This window comes from Rhinolophus ferrumequinum, chromosome 3 (genome assembly GCF_004115265.2).
Source record: "Rhinolophus ferrumequinum isolate MPI-CBG mRhiFer1 chromosome 3, mRhiFer1_v1.p, whole genome shotgun sequence".
Classification (NCBI taxonomy): Eukaryota; Metazoa; Chordata; class Mammalia; order Chiroptera; family Rhinolophidae; genus Rhinolophus; species Rhinolophus ferrumequinum.
Genome location: NC_046286.1, coordinates 95,188,320 through 95,214,496, shown reverse-complemented (window position 1 = coordinate 95,214,496; position 26,177 = coordinate 95,188,320). Strand labels below are relative to the sequence as shown.

Here is a 26,177-nt window from a genome sequence, read left to right as displayed (position 1 = left end):
GTATTTACTAGCCTGAAAATTATGGACAAGTCCATATGCTCACAGAAATTCAGTTTTTTTCACCTATAAAATAGGAATAACAGAAAATGTCTGTGTTTTGTTTTGTCTTCAGCAAAAGATATGGCATAGATGTTCTTATAAAAAGTCATAGCATTTCCAGTTCAGATTTTTGAACCTCTTCGCTAACAATTAGCATTTTGAAAGAGATTTAAGGTTTACCTTAAAATTTGCACGAATTTTAGAACAAAGATATTTCTCTTAATCTGGCCTTTTTCATATCCTTTATTAAATTTGGTTTATGGTTTACAATAGTGTGCGTTGTTTATTGTTTAGGATTTTTTCCGAAATTTGCCTCATTGGATACAGCAACACAGTGCCATGAACGATGCTGGCAATTTTCTAATTGAAACATGTGATGAGCTGGTTTCCCGTGATCTTAAACAGCAATTATTACTGCTAAATGGGCGATGGAGGGAGTTGTTTATGGAAGTCAAGCAAGTATGTCTTTCAAATCTTTATATGCTTAGAACGTGCATGTGTTGTAAATGTGATAAATAGTCGGTTTAGAGACCATTTTATTATTACAGCACCAGGCTTATTAAGGCAGAGTACAGATGTATTTAGAACTGTTATGTTTATATTTGATCCTTTAATCTTTCCCATTTAAAATGGAGGGACATTACAGAAATGTATAGTTTGATTAAGGATCATATTGTCACATGGGTCCTATGTATATGGAACGATTCATGTTTCAAGTTGTAATTCTTCACTTCTGTGCTAGTTCTTTTTTTCCTTTCACAGTAATTGGATTTACTTCAAGTGTATCTAAAATAAGGATAGAGAATTAGACTCTTTCTTACCACATAACAATTCCAGAGAGTATGGAGAAGTAAAAGTTACAGGCTCCCAGAATCTTGGCTTAATGATTTTCAGTGTTGCCCTCCTCCCTTTTTTCAACAGTATGCTCGAGCTGATGAGATGGACAGAATGAAGAAAGAATACACAGACTGTATTACTATCCTGTCTGATTTTGCAACTGAAGCCCATAGGAAACTTTCTGAACCTTTAGAAGTCTCTTTCATTAATGTCAAGTTATTAATTCAAGATTTGGAGGTGAGGTGATGTGATTTCTGGACCATAAAGAGTGAAACCTATTTTATTATGAAAGTAAAGATCAGTGAGTTACTCAGGTCATTGCAAAGCTCTTTCTATATCTCTCTGGCATCCTTTTTGACATGTGTGAATATCCTGACTTGCAACTCAAAAATTTTTTTAAATTGTTAACAAATGAAAAATCTATTTGAATTTTTTAATGATAAGTGTTGACCACAAAGTAACTTCAAAATAGTTTTTTGGTTTTTGTTTGTTTGTTTGTTTGTTTGTTTTTAATTTGGAGAGTTTTTTTTTTTTTCTCTACAGCCAAATTATATAGCGCTGGGAGAAAACAGGAGACCTTCATAGATAGCACTTCTACCTAATAACCTCTGACAATAAAGGATCTACTAAGTGAATGGTGCTATTTACATATTTTGAATACACTACAGCTCTCAAAATGAAGTAGTGAAAGAATATTTAATGACATGGAAAACTTTTCCAATATACTATTAAGTGAGATAAGCAAAAATAGTATCATCCTTTTTTTTCGTAAAAATGAGAAATGGGTTTAAACGCACAGTAAACATTAATGATACAATGATAGGAGAGTGGTTCTGGTTATCACTGTGTGAGAAGACTTTCAGTAATTTAATTTTTTATCCTATTAGCTCTAATTTATACATTTTATGCACTGATAGTGTGTTACTGTTTGAAGAAAAAGTAGATTGTTTGATTTTTAAAGTCAGAGGAATTGCCCCAAATTGTTAACATATATTTACCTGATATAATGTTTACACACTACATTGACACATATACGTTAAAAATGCAGAGATTACTTCAGTTTATCTTTATGTTAATTTACAGTTTTATGGTTACTTTTAAAAGAAAGCTTTTATTTATTGATACGATATTACCAACATATATTAGTAATGATGAAAGCAATAACTGGGATCTCCAAAAGATTACGATAAGTATAGAATCTTATACATTGCATATTGATTTTTGTCCAGCCTTCTGGAAAATCCTGACAGTCAAAGGAAATGTACTGTGCGTTAATTTAGCTGATTCAATTATCCAATGCAGGGTATCGAGCAAAGGGCTCCTGTGATGGATGCTCAATACAAGATAATCACAAAGACAGCACACCTCATTTCCAAAGAGAGCTCCCACGAAGAAGCTAATGAAATGTTCGCAACCATGTCTGGACTCAAAGAGCAGCTAACCACGGTGGGAAAATACTTTCATGCACAATAAACCACTGCCTTCTGCTGGCCTTCCACCTCCTCTGTCCCCCATGTGCTTATTAGCAGATCGTGCTTCTGCTTCTTACTGGGATTTTGACATAGTAACTTTTGTCACGAGTTTAAAAATGAAACTGTGGGGCTGATACCAAGTATTACCTCTGTTAATTTAGACGCACTAGTAGCTGTATTTTACTAGAAAGATCAGCCTCTTCAGGGAGGCAGGAGGCCAATTAAAAGTGGTGAACCGTAGAGCAAGGCAGAAGAAGAGGAGAGCGGAGTAGGGAGACAACAGATATTCAAATAAGAAAGAATTCCCCAGTGCCCTTTTATTGACGTTTACTTGATATGCCGTCAGTCTAAGAGTATTTATGATATTTTCTGCTTGCATTGCCACAAAGCAGTGGACATTCTGTCTTCTTCAACTCATGGAACTCACTAAAGACTTAAAATACAGAGGGTGCCAAAAAAAAATATACACATTTGAAGAAAGGAAAAAAAAAACTGTATTAAAACTGTAATACTCAATATATACTAATAACAAAAGATGAATACAAGTCATGTGTCTACATTCTTTTGGCACCCCCGGTATATACATTTAAGCCACTTTTGTGCAGGGGACTCAACAAATATCAAACATTAGCCATAAACATTTTCTGTTCTATTCAGGGATTTTCCTTAAGACCTTTGAAAGTTCCACTGGGATTTTTTTTTAAAATCTTATCTAAAATTGAAATTTATGAAGATGGTATTGTTTGCACAGCCCATTTAGATTGGGTAACTAATTCATGCTAAAAGAAAGGAGTGATTATATAAATGAATAGAAAACATTTGTAACGAAGAATTGGGAAACGGGAAGAGAAGGCAGAAAAACCTGCTAATTAGGAGAAAAAAGGTAAAAAGAGAATAACCTATATGAAATCAGCAGTGGAGAATTAATGAAAAAGATGAATAAATGAGAAAGGTGAAAATAGGCAGACTTAGACGTCATTAAAAAAAGGAGAAAAAAAATATCGCTTCTCGGCCTTTTGGTTAAGATCAAGTTTAAAAAAAGGAGAAAATTTTTCTAACTGGCATATATTAGAATGTTAATTTTTAATTCTTTTTATTTTAACATTCAAGTTAAGATTATAAAGATTGGGCACAATTCGAGGTCAACATTACCAATTTGGTAACCTTCAAGCAGCTTTCAGAGCCATGTCTTGAACTTGCACATCTTAGCCTAGACCAGGTATAATGATTTAGGGCGATGTCTGAGAAAGTAAATTGCACCTTTGGACACATCTCAGTCATTATGTTTTTTGTTACTGTTGCTTCAGATATAGCATCTTGGTAGGTTTTCTACTGTATCCAGGAAAGATTTATAAAGCACACTAATGTTTATACATGTTAGCAGATTCTCTTCATTTTCTTCAGAATAATGATAGCCAAACCTTGTTGCAGTGGATCAGAAACTTCCTTTTGGCAATGTATCCGAGAGCATGAGAATATTTACAATTTAAGAAAGAAAAAAAAAAAAGAATGATCTACTAACAAGAACTCAATTTCCTTTTTTCGGTTCCCAAATGTTTTCATAATACTTTGGGAGCAATTTGAAGTGACATGAGTGGGACAGGAAGTTCAGGGAGAACTATGTGGTCCTGGAATCGAGCATAAAGTTGACAAGACAGACACGTTAGGGCTCCCTTTATCTCCGGGAGCCACTGGCCTCATCCTGAAAGCAAAGCTAATACAGGTGTATAGAGTAACACCATTCTTCAAAAGACAAGTAGAAGATGAGGGCTGGCTAGTTTAGACTAGGGAGATGTCCCCTAGTGTAGGAACCTTTGTGAATGAACTGGTATATGATATGAGTGGCGGGATGCATATGATGTCGATAGGGAGGGAGGAGCTAAGCATGGAGCTTGGGGCGGGGGTGGGGGCAGGTAGGCAAGCACAAGGCCTGTCGGGGAAGAATGAGTCAACAAGTTTGTAAGTACATCTAGAGTGAAGATTTCAAGTAGTAGAGGTCTTGAAAATAAAATTGCAAGGCACAGGTTAGTCTAGATAATGTAATTCATAATTACTTTATGTCAGATTTCAAGGCCAAAGTGAAGATGGGTGGCACAGATTACAAAGTGGAATTCGATGAAGTGGAATCTGGTTCCGTAACAACATCACTTAGATGGGGATGACTGAGATGAATTTTCATTTTCATTAGAAAACTCTGTGGCATTTATTTATCTCAGTGGTATACCTAATAGTATTGTTTTTTACATCAAAATTTAGCAATGCATAGGGCATATCATTCAACAAATGTCTTTGGGGATCTGTAAGCACAAAATGACCATGTCACTAAAGAAAATGTTTCTGAGAGCTGTGGACACTGTCCTGAGCTTGTGGCACTTCATGGCCTTTAATAGAATTTTTGTCTTTGTATTTTTATTATTATTGTTATTTACTTATTTATTGTCTTTGTATTTTTAAAGGTCAAAGAACGTTACTCCCCTCTTCTTTATGAGTCTCAACAACTGTCAGTACCATTGGAGGAATTAGAAAAGCAGATGACGTTCTTTTATGACTCACTTGGGAAAATCAATGAAATTATAACAGTTCTTGAGCATGAGGCACAATCTAGTGCTCTTTTTAAACAAAAACATCAGGTAAGAAAAAGTCCCTTTTAAGAGACATAGTTTTTTTAAAGCATGTGTAATAAGGCTGAGGAAGTTCTTAAAGTGGTAGAAATCCCATTAGGACAAGAAACAGAGTGCATAGTACTGGCAACACAAAACAAAAACACATCTTGTCCAAAGATGAAAGCCCTGTCTACTACAGATAAAATAAAAATTGTATCTATCTATCTAGCTAGCTAGCTAGCTAGCTATCAAGTTTATATATAGATAAAGATTTGATAATTTTAAATTTTATATATTTAGATATATTTAAAAATAGGTGACTAAATGCTATTTGTATCCAGTGTTTATAATCAGTATCTTATGAGATCTTTTCTTTGCCTCTACACAACCATAAAATTCTGGAAATGTGTTTGGAGTGATCATCATTTTTATTTGTCTCATTTTTAGTTGGAGTATCTGTATGCAGAACAGCCTTCTACTGAGTGTTGCAGCTAAGTGACTTATTTAGCTGGTTTATTATAAATGAACCAATCCATCAGAGGAGGCTGAAACTAATGAGCAAAATGCAGTTTGCCACTGCATTAACTGAAATAGATTCATGGAGGGAAGGTAGTATCACTCAGTAGAAAGAGCAGAGAGGATCTGAAGTGAGTCACACAGATATTCAGATCTTAGGTCTGATATCACCAATTACAACGCCTTGATTAGCTTGTATTTCTTCACCTTAAAATGGAGATGGTAATACCTAAATTGAGAGCATGTTGTGGAGATTACAGTAGATATTCTCCTATGTGACTAGCACATAAGAGCACATGATACATGCTCTATAACTGGTAGCAATTATTATTATTATTGATTGAAAAGACACAAGGATTAAACCACCAAACCCTATTCTAATGGGTTCTGACCGTATTGGATGAAGATTGTTTTTCATTTTGACTCATAGTGCTATTTCTTACATTCCCAATTGCTATAAATTGCTATCAAAGAATCCTTCTACAATGAAAATATTTAACATTTTAATAATAAAATATGAATGACATTTAATAATGTATTTTTATGTTACTCTCTTACCTCCTAAATCATCATAAGGAAAAAAAATATGTCCTTATTTTGTTTTGCCAAAACAAAACAAAAACCCTGCTCTTAATATTTACATTTAGATGATCAAAACTTGTATCCAAATGAGCCCTTTTGAAATATTTTTCTAAAGCAATTGAGGATTTTGAAATGCAAATGATGTGAATTCAAGTCAAAAAAATACTGTCTGTCCTGGGTTGGGATGGATAATTTCCATGCTGTCAGCTGCAGAAATTGCTATGATGCTAGGTTATGAATCAGAGGTGAAAAGGTCGATGTCACCACTGCTTCTCATCCTGCAAATGTGTGACAATTACAAGTCCTCCCAGGCCAATTGTTCTGCTGCTCCTGGGATAGGATCTGGGGGCCATCATTTATTAATGAGGTTGATAGCTTGTGAACCTTAGGAATTCAAATGCTGTATATTTTAGGATACACAAATAATATATAATCTTCTGTGTCTGACTCAGCAAAGTATTAGGTTGGTGCAACAGTAATTGTGGTTTTTGCAATTATTTTTAACCTTTTAAACCACAATTGCTTTTGCACCAACCTAATGTAAAGTGCATTGGTGTTAAATCTAGTCAGATTAAAAGCTGATATGTAGACTGACTTCACTATTGATCACTCAGTAAACTACAGGCCTATTGGTTGGGGAAATGCAGGCACTAGACAACAATTCTGATGCTCTGTCGTTCTCGTAATGTTAATGAGATGGGCATGAAATATTTAAAACTCTCAACAACAACAAAAAGTGACATTTAAATGCCTTATATAATAACCCCCGACTTCAATCATTGCTTAAAATTCCAAAAAGAAACACTTCTCTGTATTTTTATTTTACTTATTGATGGTAAAAAGCCTCAAAACTATATAATGCTGTTCTCATTATTTTCTAATGGTTATGCGCTTTCTTTCTCTCTCTTTTAAATACTATTGTTGTGGGTTTCCTTTCTTTGTAGGAACTGTTAGCTTGTCAAGAAAGCTGTAAGAAAAGCATGACACAAATTGAAAAAGGCAGTCAAAGTGTTCAGAAGTTTGTGACCTCAAGCAATGTGTTAAAGCATTTTGATCAGACGAAGCTGCAGAGACAGGTCTCAGAAGTTCATATAGCCTTTCAGGTAAGGTCCCTCCCTGCTTTAGAGATGTGAGCAAGGGAACATGAAAAGGACACCTAATCACCACGGTTCATGGTTTACTCTTGCCAAATACCTCACCTTCTGGTGTTTGGAAACCAATAATTTTACTTCTTCTTTCTCTAATTATTTATTCATACTAAAAGGGGTTGATTATTCTCATCACAATGAAACGTATTCTTTGCAAGTATTTTTTAAAGAATTGGGTAAAAGGGATCAAATATATGGTGATGGAAGGAGAACTGACTCTGGGTGGTGAACACAGAACATGATATATAGATGATGTATTACAAAATTGTACACTTGAAACCTATATAACTTTGCTAACAATTGTCACCCCAATAAAATTTAATTTAAAAAAAAAAGGTACTTTCAATAATGTGAAAGCAGCGTCATGTTATGATTATTTTTTAAATCAAGAACATGGTGAAGAAAACTGGAGATTGGAAGAAACATGTGGAAACCAACAGCCGCCTGATGAAGAAATTTGAGGAGTCTCGAACAGAGTTGGAAAAGGTGCTACGGATGGCGCAGGAGAGCCTGGAGGAAAAGGGGAATCCAGAAGACCTCCTGAGGAGACACACTGTGAGTTTATCCCTAGGGCTCTATCCTCTTGGAATCAAGGTTTTAGAATTGCTCACTGGTCTTCCAGAATATTCTACCAAATTTGAAAACTGCAAATTTTTTTTTTCCTAAAGATTAAAAAGTACTAGTTGAATTTCAGATGTGGTGGAGTCTAACTCATAATTTTAGATGATTATAGTTCATTTCTGGGGGGGAAGAAATAGTAGTTATCTGGAAGTTTTGAATAGCTAAGAGACTTGTTTAGAGGCATGACTACTTCACTGTACAGTGCCTTTTATTCTGCCCAACACTCTTAACCACTTTGTCCCTCTCCATGTCAGGAGTTTTTCAGTCAGCTGGATCAGAGGGTCCTCAATGCTTTCCTGAAAGCTTGCGATGAACTCACGGACATTCTCCCTGAGCAGGAACAGCAGGGCCTGCAGGAAGCCGTCAGAAAGCTCCACAAACAGTGGAAGGTGAGTCAGGACATAATGGGAACATGGTATCATGGATGATGGGAGAGAGCAGGAGGGTGTTAAGGTTCAACTGTAAGAGAAATTTAGAAGTTCGAGGAAAGTCACCATAGCTACTTCTTCCATTAAAAAAGCAAAACAAAACAGAGAAAAACAAACAAACAACAGCAACAAAATACTGACCTTGAATAAAACTTGATGAAATATGATAGAATTTTGTTATTTCTATTGTTTAGTGACAACAATTTTATCATATACTTAAGAGTACTGTTTTGCTTTCCTGGTTTTCTTTTTATCTGCGGGGTGGTAAATGAAAAGGGTGTTGAACTTACTCAGCAACATTTAGTGAACTCTTCTCATCTGAGTAAATGATGTTAGCTATACTACTAAACATATACCTAACATAATTTATACATACACGTATTTGATGTTCTCAAGGATTTTACCATCGAGTTTAGACTGTAATGATCTAAAGCAAATATAAATAGGGGTTAGGGAAAGTAAAAGAGACTAAAAGGGGTCAAAGATATGGTGATGGAAAGAGATTTGACTTTGGGTGGTGAACACACAATGCAATATATAGATGATGTATTATAGAATTATACACTTGAAACCTGTATAATTTTACTAACCAATGTCACCCCAATAAATTTAATAAAAATTAAAAATATATATATATATAAACAATTATTATTGGTTAAGGATTTGTTGATGAACAGAACATAACCCCTTTCCCCAAAGAGCTTGGAATCTGGTAGGAAAGATGATTGGTCATGAACAATAAAAGTATAATATAAAGTAAGTCCAGAAAAGTGTAAGTAATATATTTAGAAATCTTTGAAGGAGAGGAGGTCCCACTTGGAAATTGGGAACAAGCGAATCAAGTTACTTAGTTCTAAGCTAGGACATTAAGAAACAAAGATTTGGGGATGGGTGTGAGGGTGAAATGATAGCAATTGGAAGAGTGAAAGCATGAGCGGGCAAGTGGGGTACAAAGGGTCCATTCCGCGGAATCAGACCTGAGGGTCTTGCGCTGGGTTTGTCACATGGAAGGCTCTTTGGAGTCTGCATGGGACGGGGGGCTGGCGGGAACAGTTGCAATATAATGGAGACCCACAGAAGTCCGTCCTCCTCGAGCCAGACGGGAGGAAGCCTTGTCTGGCAGCAGGTTAACAAGTGCTATTATGAGGTAATATCAAGTGGCAAATTTCATACGCATTATATGAAGAAGTCATACAATACATAACTGCCAGGTTGTGTTACTTTCTGTATTTTTTTTTTTTTAATCTCAGTAACATAGGCTAAAAAATCAGCCCTATGCACGGAAAAGCAGTTAAGGAAATATCTTTCTTACTTACTAAATTTGAAAATTAAAAAAAAAAAACACCAAAAAACAGATTTTTAAAGAAATCCAAGCTTTTTAAGGTATCTTTGAATCTTAATATATCATAAATGTATTAAGGAATACAATCTCCAGTTGAAGGTTGTATTTTATTTTACACACACACACACACACACACACACACTCACACACACAATTAAGCACACCAGGATATAATGTGTCCTTGTCTTTCCATAGCCCTAACTCATTTTGCTCATCAGTTATCTTAGTATTTTCTTTTAAAGGTAATCTTTTAAATGTTATAGAATACAAGTTGGCTAAAACTAATAAATTCTTGGACTAAAGATAATGATGAAGCTTATGCTTGCATCAAAAAGGGACATAAAAAGTTTCATGTTGTTTGAGTGCTGGCCTGCTTGTTGCCTCAGTGTTGTCTCTTTCTAAGGGAAAGAGGACATGGCAAGCAGTTGGCAGCTGTGGGCTGTGTAATGCTGGGTTTTTTACTAATAAGGTTTCCTTGTATCCCCTCTTTCTGTAATGGGCATAATATCTTTCCTTGCTACCTCCCAGGATTGCTGCCAAAATTAAAAGGGACACATGCTGGGGAGAGGGTATGTGGCATCAGTGTGTGATTGATGTCTAGAGTCATATCTTGCTTTTTCTACTTAGGAACATAAAATAGGAACATTAATACCACATGGGCCATTGTCAAAATTAAATAGAATAATCTCTGTGGAAACACCTAACCCACAGTAGGCTGAGAGGATTCGTTGTGGTCCCGGTACTTGGAAAAGTACGAAGCACAGAGGCCAGGCGCAGACGATAGTGATGATATCAATTGGGCCCTAACGGGAATATTTTATAGCTTTTTCCCCTTCGACCGGGACTGTTCATAATCAGGATGGTATCATATTTTTCCAACTCTTCCTATGGAATGTAGGATCTTCAAGGAGAAGCCCCATATCACTTGCTTCACCTGAAGATTGGTGTGGAGAAGAACAGATTCCTGGCGTGTGTCAAAGAATGCAGAACTGAGCTGGACCGAGAGACCAAGTTGGTGCCCCAGGAAGGCAGTGAAAAGATTATTAAAGAGCACAGGGTATGTCTCGTGCACCCCGAGTGCAGCCATGCAAAGTCGCATTGTCACTTAAAGGCTATCACTGAGACTTTGGTTTGTCTTCATATACTAAATAGCTTAATGACTTTACATTGATACTCTAAATGGAAGCTTCCTTTGGTTTCTCTATGAAAACATAAAAATATTGTATGGTTTCTCACATGGATTACATAAATGTTTATTGCTCATTAGATTTTCTTCAGTGAAAAAGGTCCTCATCATCTCTGTGAGAAAAGATTACAACTCATTGAAGAACTGTGTATGAAACTCCCAGTCCGAGACCCAGTAAGGAACACACCTGAAACCTGTTATACGACCCTCAAAGAGCTCAGAGCTGCCATTGACAGCACCTACGCGAAGCTCGTGGGAGACCCAGACAAGTGGAAGGACTACACTAGCAGGTACCCTTGGAATTATTCCTAGAGAAGGACCTACATAGTCTATCTTAATTGTGTTAATTCAATGATTATTACAAAAAGGAAAGGGCGTACATCTCATCTTGTGCAATAAATAAAACCAGATTGTATGATTTTGCCCATGTTCTTATATAAAAATGCTTCATTCAATGAAAAGAAAGAGTTTCAGTCAGAAACAGTGAAGCACTTTATTTCCAAATGACCCAGATGTGACCTTTTTGAGGCAGAATTGGTTAATCCCTTTCTCTTGGATTTCCTCATATCCCCAAAAGGGGACTTCTGACTCTTTAGGTTTCTGTGTCACTCTGGCGGGTACATGGAAGGCCAGAGCTCGAGAGGTATCTTCCTTAAGCCCAGGTACTCAGGCCCTGAACACATCTTTTTCCTAAGCAGCTCTACCTGTTCCACGTGACTGGGCACACAAGTGGCCACCTCTGCCCTGAGCTTTACGTTTCTTTAAGGAAGTTTCCAGAAAAATTGCTAATCAATTTGCTAATCACTTGATTGTTAAGTTTCCATGAATTAATTCAAAATAGAAAATGTGTTCTAACCATGCTGATATGGTCTCCCTTTAATAAGAAAACACCTGTGTTATTTCAGAATTTCTGAGTTCTCATCTTGGATATCTGCAAAGGAGACACAATTGAAGGGGATTACGAGTGAGGCCGTTAATACTGCCAACCATGGAGAGGTTAAACGGGCTGTAGAGGTAAGTTCTGGGCCATGTTTTGTTACTGAACAATTTCCATTAATAAAAAAATCATGATAGACAATCTCACTGATGTCTTTTTTTTCTTTCTATAAAAATTAAGTTCCTGAATATTAATCTTAATTTTAAAATTAATCTTAAAAATAAATCTCCTTGTGTTACTGTGGAGAACTACAGGAATTGGTTTCTACTGAATCATTGTTGGCTTTAGATTTAGTCATGCTCAGTGGTGCATCTATGCATCTGTAGCTAATGGCTATCATGAGAGGAAAATCGCATGCGTGGGTATATAACACAGCAGGACTTAAAACCAGTCATGGAAAATAAGAACACAAGTTTTTTTTAATACATTTCAGCCATTCAAAAGCCAGGTCACAGAAAGTGAGGGATTTGGGCAAGGTCTCTAAGCATCCTCTCTATGTCACATTCAACCTAGATGGGATCAGCCCCTGTGAGCTTGGGGACAGCTTGATAATCCAGTCATGACAGAGCATCAGACCGAAACCAGTTTGCACTCTGAGTGGCACACAAAAACCCTCTCCCTCTTCGATTGGCTCTTAGTTTCGTAGACTCACAGTGTTGTAAAAATTCTTTATCTTTCAGTCTTTTGAAACCTTGCACATCACATAGTTGCTGTTACTGAAAATATTTTTGCTTTCTATTCCTGTCCTCTAAATTTCATTTTTCCATTAAAACTATAATCCCTTTCAATGCTAGAGGTGCTCAATAATATCAAGCTTCAGCAATAGAAGGGTATCTGTATTTGCTATTGGTTGCTATTTTAATACAAAAAAAATTCTCCTCTTAGAATGAAGAGGTCACTTGCTTCTTGAGCCAATCGTGTTCTGGCTGCTATGTGTTTGCCCTGTAAGACCCTCTGTAGCAGCATGTGAGGTTGGAGACTGCTGCCCTCATGATCGCCAGAGAAGGTGTAGGAAGGAGAAGATCCCTCCTTTGCCTTTCCTTGGGTCCTCAGCCCTACAAGGGCCGAGGTCCCAGAGTCTTTCTGGCATTGTCTTGGCCAGCAAGCCCTCCCTTTCTGGACTGGAGCTAGGCTTCCTGATGGTGCATATTTCCCTCTCAGGGAAATTGACTTCTAAAAGCTAACAAAAATGAGGCATAAAATGTGAATTAATGAAGTTAAATAAATCAAGGAGGCATTCATAAATAATATTCAACAAGTAAACTCTTCAGTAAAAGAAATCAGCTAACTGAAAAAAGGACTCTATTATTCTTTTCTCAAAAAATACCATGTTCCTTCCAGCTCACAGAAAGTAAGATAACAAAGAATATTATAATTCCCAATTTTGGTATCACACATTCTTTCATAGTATTTTTAGAAGAGTCTTTGTTGTGATGAAGGGAATATCTATAAATATCTAACCATGTAATTATGAAGACAATTTTTTTTGATATAGTGAGTACTGATTTTACACAGAGGGTATTGGCATTGGGGAAACATTTCTTTCTAGCACTTGTAGACGTCTGTTAAAGATCTGAACAAAGCGGAATAAGCAGGCACTCTATTGGCAAATGAACATCTGGCATTCCTACCTCCATCTTACATACCATCTTTGGTTGAGTCCTTTCTTGCTGGAAAGTTATGATTCACAATTGTATTTTGTTCATCAAACGTGTTCTTTCATTCCAGGAGATAAGAAATGATGTTTCCAAAAAGGGTGAGACTCTCAGCTGGCTGAAATCCAGGCTTAAAATTTTGATTGAAGTTTCTTCTGAAAAAGAAGCCCAAAAACAAGGAGATGAGCTGGCAAAATTATCTGGTTCCTTCAAGGCTCTCGTAGCTTTGTTGTCAGAGGTATACTATTTACTTACACTCTATAAACAGTCCATTCTGGGTGAGGAATCTGGAAGGTTCTTGTTCTTTTGGTTGTAATTTAACAAGTAATTCTATAAAGAAATTTTCATCAAAATAGAGTAGTTGATATTTATATGAATATTGGTGGGGAAGATGAGTAGGATGTTTGCATTATGGTCTGTGCCATTATTGGATAGGTTAGTTCAGAATAATGATCTATATCTGAAGTAAAAAGCTTATCAGACCCATACTTTTTACTCTTACTGAAAGCATGATTTCCTGGTCAGTTTATGGTATGTCATGGAGGTTAAGAACTCAGGCTTGAGAGTCAAACAAACCCAGAGTTAGAGTTTAACTCTGACATCCCACTTCATGTGTAACCTTGAGCTTGTCATTGTGAACCTTGAAATTGTCATTTAATATCTCTGGACCTTGATTTTCTTACTTGTAAAATAGGGCTAAAAATATGCCAAAAGAAGGTGTCAAGAATGGAATGCAGTATTATGCAGTGCCTGGAACAGAGTAAATTCACAACCGATCAATAGGAATAATAAAATATTCAGTGTTTAGTCTGTAGGCCAGCAAAATCCTTTTAAACAAGATCTACTTATTTTAAACTTCTTGATAAGCATTTTAGTGTTTATATTCCTTTATAGATTAAAATATACAAACCCATCTACTTCACTTTTGGTAGGGCCCCTTCCAGCCTCTGTGAGAATACTTTTACCAGGTTGTTGTATATGTCTATGGAGTTTGTATGTGGGAAGATAATGTAAAAATGTAAAGTAGAATGGACAGTTATCAGTATTTCTTGAAGTCATTAATAAACTTGCAAGAAATAATGATCAATTAATTGGGTGACTACAAAGTTCCCTGCTTCTTAAAGATCTGGAATTCTCTCTAGCTGTCCCTAATCTAATAGTTTGATTGTCAGTTAATCTTTTATACTTTTAATTCATGTAGATCTGCTTGAGAATCTTGCAGTGAATTTACATAAGCCAAAAATACTTCGAATTGCTATGATTTTTAGTTTTATGTGATAATTTTTATACATAACACACAATCTTCTTAAGAATTTTTGACAAATTGAAAACAGTGATAGGATTAATCAAATTTTAGAACATAAGCTATTCCAATTCTTTGCTGATCCATCTTTCATAGCAATAGTCAAGTTTAGTTAGTTGCTACTACCATACTTTAAGTGAAATTCTGATATTCTTCTACTCTGCACTTTCATTGTCCAAGAAGGAAACGGTTAAAGTAAGGATAACATTACAAAAAGTAAATATGTATGCAGGTGCTCTTTGATCCAAAACTTAACAAATAGTTTTAGTTACAGCACTATATTAACTTATATTTTGTTTTACACACACACACACAAATACAACTACTTTGGCAGCCTTTAAAATTAGAAATTATTAATCACCCTAACATTTTACCAAGGCCATTTATTTGCTTTATCTTTCAAGTACTCTCATGACACTGCCCATGGAACTTGTAGCAACATCTACCTCTAACAAACACAGACACTAATTCTTTGCCTACTCATTTACCTTAAACTTCTGTATAATTTATATTAATATTAATATCCGTGTTTGTTACTTAAGCACTTGGTGAAAGAAGAAGAGAAGAATGGAGAAAAATAAATATTCTGTTCTTGTGAAGATTTATATAGAAAGATGAATTTGACACATTTGTACCTTCCTTTGATTATAATCCATTTAGTATTTAATATTGAACACAAGGTATTTTCAATTGTCCAGTGTAAGAAAAAAGACGGTGAAGAGTCACTTCTTTCAACAGAACTGTGATTTACTGAGATCTGGAGAATGTAGTTTTCATAAGGTTTTATTTCTGTTTGGAGAACAGCATGCTCCAAGTTACCTTGGACAAACTCAAAGCAGAAGAGGGTCAAAGAAAAAGCATAAGAGAAAGAGAAACCAGAAGGCTTCTGTGGAAGACAAATGACACAATGTCAAAATGATTATCTTAGTGAAGGTGGAGGTGGATGGACGGTGAAAACAAAAGATAGTGGCAAACTAAAATAGAGGGAGCAGAAATTATAAACCAAAGCTGAAAACTGAGGAAAATGACAAGGAAAAGAATCCACTAAGAACCACAAAATTAGAAATTATATGGATATTGTGTGTGGAAATATTGGAAGTACATTTTCAACAAATACCCTTTTATTCTTCTTTTTCCTCTATACAGATTTTTTCCTTATTTACTTTAAATAGGATAGTCTCAACTGTCTTACAATACACTTTTTTTTAAAACTAGATTTTAGTCATGAGATAGTAATTAAAGTGATCCAGGAGACAATAGATACAATATATACAGGTTCATTATTCAGCCTTGCTTGCCAGGTCCAGTGGGTTTTCAGTGTGGCACATAGCACTGTATCAAATGAGGCTTGCAACTCCCATAAGTGGCTATGCAGTTTAAAATAAAGATGCTTCAAAAATATGTGAAAGAATAAAAGTTAGAGATTTGTGTATATATTTCAAATTGTTGAGAAAGACTTTACGCATAGTCTTTAAATATGGAAGATTACGTGAGCATATGTTTCATAATTTTTTTCATGAAAACCTAGGTTGAAAAGATGTTAAGCAACTTCGGAGACTGTGTCCAATACAAAGAAATCGTCAAAAATTCCCTTGAAGAGTTAATTTCTGGTTCTAAAGAAGTCCAGGAGCAAGCTGAGAAGATACTGGACACTGAAAATCTGTTCGAAGCGCAGCAGTTACTTCTTCATCACCAGGTAGAATGCCTCGTTTCCCAGGGCATTTATACAAAGTTTATTAGTTAGTGGTAGAAGCAGCGAGAAAAATAGTATATCCACTGGGTGAGGGCAAAGGAAAGGGGGGTGGTGGTGCAGGAAGGAACCTAGCTGAATGGTTAAAAGAACTTGGCACTTCTGCTCTCTTGGTTAAATATTTCAGAAGAGCCTGCCAGATAAATGCTTAGCCTGAGTGATTTTATATCAAGAAGTTCAAGATATATTGTGGAGGGAAAGTTGATTTAGCTACGAACACCTTCCTAAAACTGGCTAAATTGTCCTTTTCATAACAGAGATAGGAAGCATAAATTGTTTCATATTTGAGATCAGTATTCTTCTGTCTTTATGTTAAAATGTTGCTTTACGACTTAGAACGCATGTTAGTTTGGAAAATTATGACTTACATGAACTACCAGACCTTTCAGGGGAGTATGCTCTTATGAAGGATTAGAACTGGAAGAAAAGAAATCCTGGTATATATATTGGTAGTAAAAATTTGAATCGACTTCACTTGTCAAACTCAGTATAAAGGGAAGTATAATTCAAATAAAATATTTTAATGACAAAATTCTAGCTAACATAATGTATAGAAAAATGCTAGCTAGTTTTATATATAATAATATATAAAAACTTGAAGTTGCATTAAAAGTATATGTAAAGTAGCTGCTTCTATGCTTTATATATTTACTTAATAATTATAAAAAGTCTGTGAGTACAAAAAAATTAATGCTTGGTGTTACATTGTTCTCAATCATTGTGAAAGTGATGTTTGGGTTTCAGTTTACTTCAAGTCAGAGAAATATGAGATTGCAGATATTTACATTAATATTTTAAAACTTCACATTTTTTGGATCAGCTGCTTGGTTACATGTGTATTTACTTTGTGAAAATTCATGAATTGTACACTTAAGATTCGTATACCATTCTGTTTGTACATGATACTTCAATAAAAAAGGTTATTTTAAAAGTTAACTTTCCTCAGATATTTCAGCAGATTAATCATTCTGAATATACCCGGGAATTAAATATCATAATATTAGCATTTATACAGCATACATGATTTTTAAAAAAGGGAGTTAGTACTTTGTGTTTTCAGGTAGAAGATGATTATTTTAGGATAATCATGTCAAATGAATAGTTTTACTAGGTTCTTTCTGGAGTATTGCATAAATTGCTAAATATTGTCTAAATTTGCATACAGGACCAAATTATTTATGTTGCTTACCATTAAAAACCTCAAACATTTAGAAATAATATTCATCTTTGACTAGAGTCCCCATTGCCGTTTTAACTGTTCATGTTAACTTTAAAATACAGTTTGGGCCCACGCTGTGTGAGGTTGTACCTTTTGAACCTCTACTGAGGTGTGGGGGTTTATGTCCCTGCTTAGCCACTTACATTGTAACATTCATATCCATCTGTTGAACAATGCTTCCAGCAAAAGACAAAGAGGATTGCTGCAAAAAAGAGGGATGTGCAGCAGCAAATTATGCAGGCTCAGCAAGGAGAAGGTGGGCTGCCGGGCCAAGTCCGGCAGGAGCTGCAGAAGCTGGAGAGCACCCTGGACAGCATGGAGCACAACAGGGAGAAGCAGGAACGACGCATCCAGGTAGGAGACCGGAAGTCAAGGGCTGTGTTGACTTCCGGGTCATGGGTCACATCTCATATTAGCGAATGCAACCCTTTGTTTCTACTACAGATGCTCCACCATTGTGTTAAATAATGACATTTTAACCACCGCATCAGCCTAATGAGAAGGGTTTTGGAATTAGCGAGTTTTGCAAGTGTGGATGTTTAAAAAGAAAGAGTTTGAAGATTTTACCCAAAGTCACAGAGTGGTGATCAATAATAAAGCCAAGATTTTAATTCACACTTACCTGAATCCACAAATTTGCATTGGATCATTTCACTTTTTGAGGTAGTCTAGCAGCCACACGGTTATGCTTTATTGTGATCTTGACACATCACCGGAAGAAAACTTTTTGAATTTTGAAACTTGCTCAGTGCCCACACCCCTTCTTTCTTTCTCTCCATTCTCCTTTCTCTCTCCCTCTCCCTTTCATCTTTGTGTGTGTGTGTGTGTGTGTGTGTGTGTGTGTGTGTGTGTGAGAGAGAGAGAGAGAGAGAGAGAGAGAGAGAGAGAGAGAGAGAGAGAAACTGGAAGGCTTTCTTTTCCTTTGTCTCTTATCTACATTTTAAGTAATATCGTTAGATTCACAGGACGTTACAGCTGATAGAAAACTCATGGTCCTAGTCCACACATCCTGTTTTTGCAGATGGATTGAGACTCACAAGGGAAATTCTTGTAGAAGCCATTAAGATTTTTTTTATTCAGTATAATGGTGTAAAATTTGTCAGAGTTAACTGAAAGTTGGCAACCTGACAAAGAATGCAAATGCAAATAATATCTTATGACACACTTTGATAATTCATAACATTATATTTTTGTTTTGTTTTTCAAATTTAGGTCACATTAAGAAAATGGGAGCGATTTGAAACAAACAAAGAGACAGTGGTCAGATACCTTTTTCAAACAGGTTCCAGCCATGAGCGTTTCTTGAGTTTTAGCAGTTTGGAAAGTTTATCTTCAGAATTGGAACAGACAAAGGTATATAAGTAACATCATAGAGTCCCTGGGTACTCATTATTCAGAAGAAAAATTGTGTTTCTACTCTCTTTTTACTATTAATTATTATAAGTGTGCATTTAATCAATACTTATTATTTACTGATCATACATTCTTCAACACACTGGTCAAGTTTCTCTGGGGAATGAAAAAATAAATAATATTTAAACATCAATAACTAAGAGAAACTTTTCATTAAAATGCGAAATGGTTCCCTAATAGATGAATGCATTTAAAAATAAATCTTTCTGAAGGCAATCATATTTTTACATGAACCTGATAAGACATAGAAAAACTGAGTTTGGGCAGACAATGAGCATTCTTGTGATGGAAATGGCATAAAGTATAGAGGTGTTAGATATGGAGATTCTATGTTGTAAAGCCGAAAAATGGAAGTACAATCATAAAGGAAAGTTGTATCACAAAGACTCCTGAAGGCCTAAAGCATTAGTCTCTAGGCAACATGGAGCCCATAAAGGTTTTTAAGAAAGAGATCCGTGTAATCAGAGCTGTACTTTAGAGAAATGAGTTTTAAGCAGGTGTAGAAATTGAAAGGTGGAAAGACTGGAGTCATGTGATCCAATTAGAAAGTTATTTCATGTGTACATTATTATAGACATGAAGTACGATAATGGGGAAAGATGCAAGAGACAGAGTGAAGGAGAAAAGGATGGTACCCAAGGTTCTGAGCCTGACAGAGACAGTGGGAATGAGGCGGGAACTTAAAGGAGTAGCTGTTAGTGGGGAAAGATAGTCAACTCTGTTTTGGCCGTATTGACTTTGAGGCTGTGGTGGGATATCCAAGAGGTAATATCGAGTATGTATACTTGGTGAGTCCAGCCTGTTTGCTAAATATCTTGGACACTCAGAGCAGACTAATAAATTTGTACAAAGCATTTAGAGAGCTGTCTGTGTTGTTTTGGTTCCTATTGCCATATTTTAGTTTTATAAAAAGACTGAATTAGTATAGAAATGTATTAGCCAAAGTATAAGAGGGAAAACTCTTAATTCATCTTTTCATAGCTTTTAGCAAGTAAAACCCTGTGCTTCTGTTTTTTTACCAACGATCGGCTTCACTGTCTTTCATACTGCTAATTTTTTTATTATTTCTCCACTTAGTCACTCACTGTGTAATTTGAAGTTTTATAAGGCCACAGAACCTTGCAATTCTGTATGATTTTCATCAGCCATTTAAATGGGACATTATATTTAAATTTTAATTATTTTATATATTAAAAATATATCAGTTTTTTTTAAATATATATATAAACAACTGTATTTGTTGGTTTAATTATCTTCTGGGGGATCCGCCCAGGTTCCATGCAGGGTTTCTGACACCCTGTGGTTATAATCCCTTTGAATGAGTTTATCAGCTATAGATGAAGCAAACCTAACCTTTTTAGTGTTAGTATTAAATATTTTCCAATAATATTGGATTGAATATTTTCCAATAATATTAGCCAATAACCTTGCATACTTTGGGATTGAATTAAGAACGTGAGCTAAAATTTATTGAACATAAACTACATGCTGGCCTAATCCTTTGGTTTTATCATCTTCTTTAATCCCCAAAACAATCCTAAAATATAGGTATCATTGTTCATTCTGTTGTATAAATGAGGAAATACAAGGTACATAGTTGTGAATGAACATATCCAAGATTTTAGGATTACTGACTGTAAGGTTGGGATTCCAGACCAAGAGGGCAGAGTCCAGAACCCAGGCCCTTAGCTACTATATTTTATTTTCAGTATAAAACTGAGCCACTTTACTAGTTGTCTACATACGTTGCTGCACAAGCACATGTAATTTAGAATCATTGTTCTCTATTTCTTTGCTCAGTTGACATTGGTAATATAGCCTCCATTCCAGCTGTAGCCCTTGAGTGCTTGTGTGAAGGAACTTCAGTGCTCTCTGTCAGCCAGTGTGTGGTAGAGCGCTCACAGCAATGTCACGTGGAATCTCCACAACAAGGCTTTGCTGATGAAGAAATGAAAACTCAGAGAAGGATGTGGCTCAGGATTGCACAGCTAGTGAAGGACAGAGCCTGGTTTCAACTCCAGACCTATCTGATTCCAGAGTCTCTTATTTCCTCCTGCACCCTGCTGCTACTCGTAGGTCGTCTTCTTAGGACTGAAAGAGAAAGCCTTGCCATGGTATTCTATTTTTGCTTAACTGGTGTTTTTTTTTTTAATCAACATCATTCTGTTCTTTGGATTCCTCTGCATTGTGCTTGCCCCATACGTAGCTCCCACACAAGGCTCTAAGATTGAAAGTATGTAAGTATTTTCAACCATAACTCTAGTGTGCCGATGTATTTTTCCTTGGTTCTGGGAAACACTAAGGGAAGAAAAAAACACTATTTTATACTTCTCTTTCTATTCATGGAATTCTGAGAGATTCACAGTCTTCAAAATTCAATCTGCAATGACTGTAAGTTCATATGTATGGCAAGAATGGGTACTTACAATCACACAATTTAAAGTGGTGACATTAGCAAATACTGTGTTTTAGAATATTATAAATCTCTCTACCGTAAGGAAGCTGTACTTATTTGTTTTTATTCTCTCAAAGTGCAGGGTATTTCTCTGTAATGTCAATATTACTGTGAGGACAGTAAGTCTTTCAAACATGAAGATAATAGTATTATGTAGTAACTCTTCTTTGGATGGCAGTAGGTAATAATTCTAGGAGATGCTTTGTGGGAAAAGGTGGCTATTAGAAGTCTGACTTTTAAAAATTATTTACATTGGATTTCTACGTTGCCTATTTAGGTGAGGGAAGTTTATAATCAAAATTTAAATCTGTAAAACTCTTACACGAGAAGAAATGAGACACTAAGTTAATTTTTTTCACTCAAGGTTATCCCTTGGTTTATCTTTTCTAATTCAGTATATTTACCTCACAAAATTCAGGTAATAGCTAAAATTTACCAGTGTCTCAAATATATTAATTTTTGATTTAAAGTACTTCACTATTATTAAAAACCAGTTTGTGAACTTTGTAAACTATTTTATCCTCAATTTTACATGGGGGGCATTAAAAACAAAACAAAACAAAGCAAAAAATGGTAATGGGTATCTTCCAGAGTGCCAGGCACTTAAAAATGAAATTGCTAATGAAACGCTAACAGTAACCTTGCAAGAAAAGCATCACTCTCTGCATTTTATTTGAAAGAGTCAGAGCCTAAAAAGTATTTCTCCAAAGACAAACAATTAGTAATTAGCAAATCCAGGATTATAGTCCAGGTCTGACTGATGCAAAACTTACCTTCTTTCTATTTTGTAGAATTCGGATATATAGTAAATAAGGTTTAACATCATTAAGATCACATTATATCTCTTTTCAGAGAACTAGTTAACAAAATGTTTCTTTATAGTAAATATCAGTGATATTTTGTATGGACTAAGACACTTAATTAAATAAACAGAGTTATATTCATTGCCCTTGAAGTCTATTATTTCTATGATTGAAAAACTCAGTCACTATGGTCATTGCCTGAACTAACCTGTAGGTATATGGGTAAGTTAACTATTATAACGCAACTCAAAATTCTAAACAATAAACCCAACAAAACAGGAAACAATGGGAAGATATTGTTGTGAGAATTTTTGGATAACTATAAAAGTAGATTTCTGGTTGTGTATATAAAATGAAAGAATTTAGCAAAGTTTATTTGGCCATAATGAAAATACATCTTATTTTTATTACTCAGAATATTATATAATAGTATTCATACATACATGAATCTATTTATCCATCGATTCTGGGGGAGAGACTCTGCAGTATGTATATGCAATTTGTTTGAGGGAAGAGTTGAATGGAAGATGCCTTCCTAACAATTATAATATCTTTTTCTAGGAGTTTTCTAAACGAACAGAAGGTATTGCAGTCCAGGCTGAGAATCTTGTGAAGGAAGCTTCCGAGATACCACTCGGGCCTAAGAATAAGCAGCTGCTTCAACAACAGGCCAAATCAATCAAAGAACAAGTCAAAAAATTAGAAGATACACTTGAAGAAGAGTATGTGCTTGATTCGTCCTAAACTTTCTTCTCTGAGATAAAGTTTCATACGGTCTTCCCTGTATATTGTATTCAAAACATTCTTTTAAAATCTCAAAGTGTCTGTGTATTTCAGCATGTGTTGAGGAAGCAACTCACAATTAAAAAGAAAGTATCACCAATACAGGAGCCACCATCTATAACAGAGCAGAAAAAAATAAGGAATGTGGTTTTTGCATCATAAATTGATTCTGTTCATGAGAAAGCCATATTTATTAAACTCTGTGGCCTTAGTACACTGGAGAGGGAATCTCAAAAAAAAAAACAATATTGAAAATAATTTTTTACTGTATTATTCTGTTGTCACCAGTTAGAGGGAAGAGGAGATATTCTGGCTGTATAGATTCTAGGCCTAAATACCTATGATATGGACCAAATGTCTTCATCTCCAAGAAGCTCCCAGAGCTGTTTACAGTGCCTCCGTATTCAAATTGTCACTGATTGATATTCTATTTCTAAAAATTAACTTCAAAAATCTGTTTTACTTTTAAATATTTAAAACGTTTATCTAAAAAGAAAGAACAGTTTCGACGATGGTATCCTTTTATGAACAAAATATACCCCCAAAATTTGGGAGGGAATAAACATATGAGGATATAGCCAATGTTCCTAAAAATAATATGGCTGAGCCTTTCTATTTCAGAGGTTAGTTAGTGGCAAATTGCTGACACATATTATTAAGGTACAGAACATAATTTCTAAGATGGATTTTTAACATGTAAAATTTGTTTTTAATACTATTCACACCTTGAAATCAACTTTGTATGTTTGCCTAAACTTTAAAGTTTGTTAAATAATTTATTTAAAGGAAATTATGACTCTAAATGTTGAGCACTTTGTAGTAACTATTATCCATCAAGGTATGGAAATAGTAAAACTTAGAGTTTATTAGAAAGGAAGCTACTTTGTGAGGACATCCATTTAAACCTTTACTGCATTTCAAAACTCACAATATTGCACCGCTTGCATTACGGGTACCGATGAGAACATTAGGCACACTTGAGACTGCAATATTATTGAATTTGACAATCAATGATGCCATTATGTTTTTCTTGATGTCTCCAAGTGCCTTTTGGTAAACAGGGAAATTCTTTCACGTTTTTATTTATTTATTTTTAACCAAAGGACTTACCAGTTCAATGATACAGTAGATTTTTCTTACTCTTTTTCTAAACTGAGAGCCATAATCACATGGTTATATACACATAGCCGATACAAACTGGAAATCTCTAGTTACATTTTTGTTCACTTAGATTTATTGCAAATAAAGCCCAAATTGTCTAGAAGCAGTTAGGGTGCTCATACACAAGGATTAGAAAAGTATTTGGTAATCAAGACTGAACAGACATCTAAGGATTGCTGAAATTGTTATAGATTATAGACTTAAAGCTTAGCTCTAATGATAGAAACAGTTCCTGCATGGCAGCATGAACTTCAGATCACCTAATCTATCTTAATTCATAAAGATGCATTTTATAAAGATCTTTGAGATAAAGCATCAGTGCTGTATCTCTCCTCTAAGAGTAAGAGGGCCATGTCCACAAAAGTGGGACTGCTAAAAAACTGTGTGCACTGGACTCTGTGCAGGTAATTGATTTAAGTAAGTCTTGACAACTACTGGTCATGCACAGAATTTAACTAGATTATATCTGTATTTGAACCTCTTTGGACCCAGCAATATTTAACTCAAAGCACAGTTCCATTCATAACATGGTGTAGATGCTACATCATTAAATACGCATATCAGAGGAGATAGGAAGACGAGAACTGACAAACTACGCAGATCAAATGTGCATTTTTTTCCTGTTCTGATAGTTTCAACTTTGATATGGTCACAAATGTCTTGACTATTTTTTAACGTGTAGATTTAAAGGAAAATGTATTGTTGTTCACTATTAAAATACTTCATTTTATTTACGTAATTTGGTTAATTTTAGTATTAAAACCATGGAAATGGTGAAAAACAAGTGGGATCATTTTGGCAATAATTTTGAGACCCTGTCCATCTGGATAACTGAGAAAGAAAAAGAACTCAATGCCTTGGAAACTTCGTCATCTGCCATGGACATGCAAATCAACCAAATTAAGGTGACCTGCTCACATGTTGTTACGTTTATAATCCATGTCTAGCTTTTAAACACTCCTATAGTACATTTCCTCGAATATTATTTAGCCCAGGACAAACCTTTCATTGCTCTGTGACCCTATTAAAATTAAATTTACACAGAATGCTGAGCTAAGAGGTCTTGATTGATACTGGGCAACAATTTATAGATGGAATTGTGTATTAATATTGTCTGACTTATGCATTCCAAGTCAATATTATGTGCAATATCATTAAAGTGTTTTTATGGTTACGTTATTCTTTTTCCTTGATTTTGAATTAACCCCATTGGAGTACTCTGTTTATTCATTTATAGAACATGAAATGTATTCATCATCTACAACTGTACTTTATGGAATTATCCCAAATGTCTAGTTCAAGTATTAGCGGTATTTACCCTCACAAACCACAAGGAGGAGAAATTACTTTCTTTAGGTGAGGCCATGGGAGCCCATTGCTCCAATTCTTTCATTTATGACAACCTTGGGGGCATGGACTGAGATGCTCTGATACGTTAGCTCCCCCAGCTCTAAAATAACCATATACATAGACTATCATTGTTCACTTCATTCAAAGAGTTTTAGGAAAATTGGGCTGAAAGAAATGAATTGTGAATGTTCATCTCTTTTTTTATATACAGCTTTTACACATTTTCAAAATCCAGCCACTTTTTTCTATCTCAGCTCATTGTATTGGAATGTGAAAACACTCTGCCATTTCATTGGGTTAAATATAGTAAAATAAATATCAAGGTGAAGGAACATTTCATATTATGACTCAGAATAAGTTATCCATGTGTATGGTGGGAGGGTGCAGTGTTGCTTAGCTAAGATTACATGCTGTGCAGATTGTCCTGATTTATCAACCAGGACAAGTGAGGCTACATGGAGTCTGATATACACAGTCCACTCATGCCTGGTATGGTATACTAGGACAAACAAGCCAAGCTATTAAAGCATGTTCATGAAATAGGCTTTATCTTTACAACTGTTTTTAAAAGTTG

The 26,177-nt window shown here is 35.2% G+C and overlaps 1 protein-coding gene across 1 annotated transcript in view; it reads left to right on the top strand.

Annotated features, from left to right (window-relative positions):
* Positions 1–26,177, top strand: part of SYNE1 (spectrin repeat containing nuclear envelope protein 1) — a 417,051-nt gene that overhangs the window by 139,692 nt on the left and 251,182 nt on the right. Inside the window, exons 18-33 of the mRNA XM_033094253.1 lie at positions 334–498; positions 961–1,113; positions 2,179–2,322; positions 4,805–4,978; positions 6,994–7,152; positions 7,588–7,752; positions 8,073–8,207; positions 10,487–10,645; positions 10,856–11,064; positions 11,680–11,788; positions 13,440–13,604; positions 16,198–16,365; positions 17,822–17,992; positions 18,851–18,991; positions 22,871–23,031; positions 25,008–25,158. Coding sequence (XP_032950144.1) covers positions 334–498; positions 961–1,113; positions 2,179–2,322; positions 4,805–4,978; positions 6,994–7,152; positions 7,588–7,752; positions 8,073–8,207; positions 10,487–10,645; positions 10,856–11,064; positions 11,680–11,788; positions 13,440–13,604; positions 16,198–16,365; positions 17,822–17,992; positions 18,851–18,991; positions 22,871–23,031; positions 25,008–25,158 — 2,529 coding nt within the window. The remainder of the gene's footprint in view (positions 1–333; positions 499–960; positions 1,114–2,178; positions 2,323–4,804; positions 4,979–6,993; positions 7,153–7,587; positions 7,753–8,072; positions 8,208–10,486; positions 10,646–10,855; positions 11,065–11,679; positions 11,789–13,439; positions 13,605–16,197; positions 16,366–17,821; positions 17,993–18,850; positions 18,992–22,870; positions 23,032–25,007; positions 25,159–26,177) is intronic.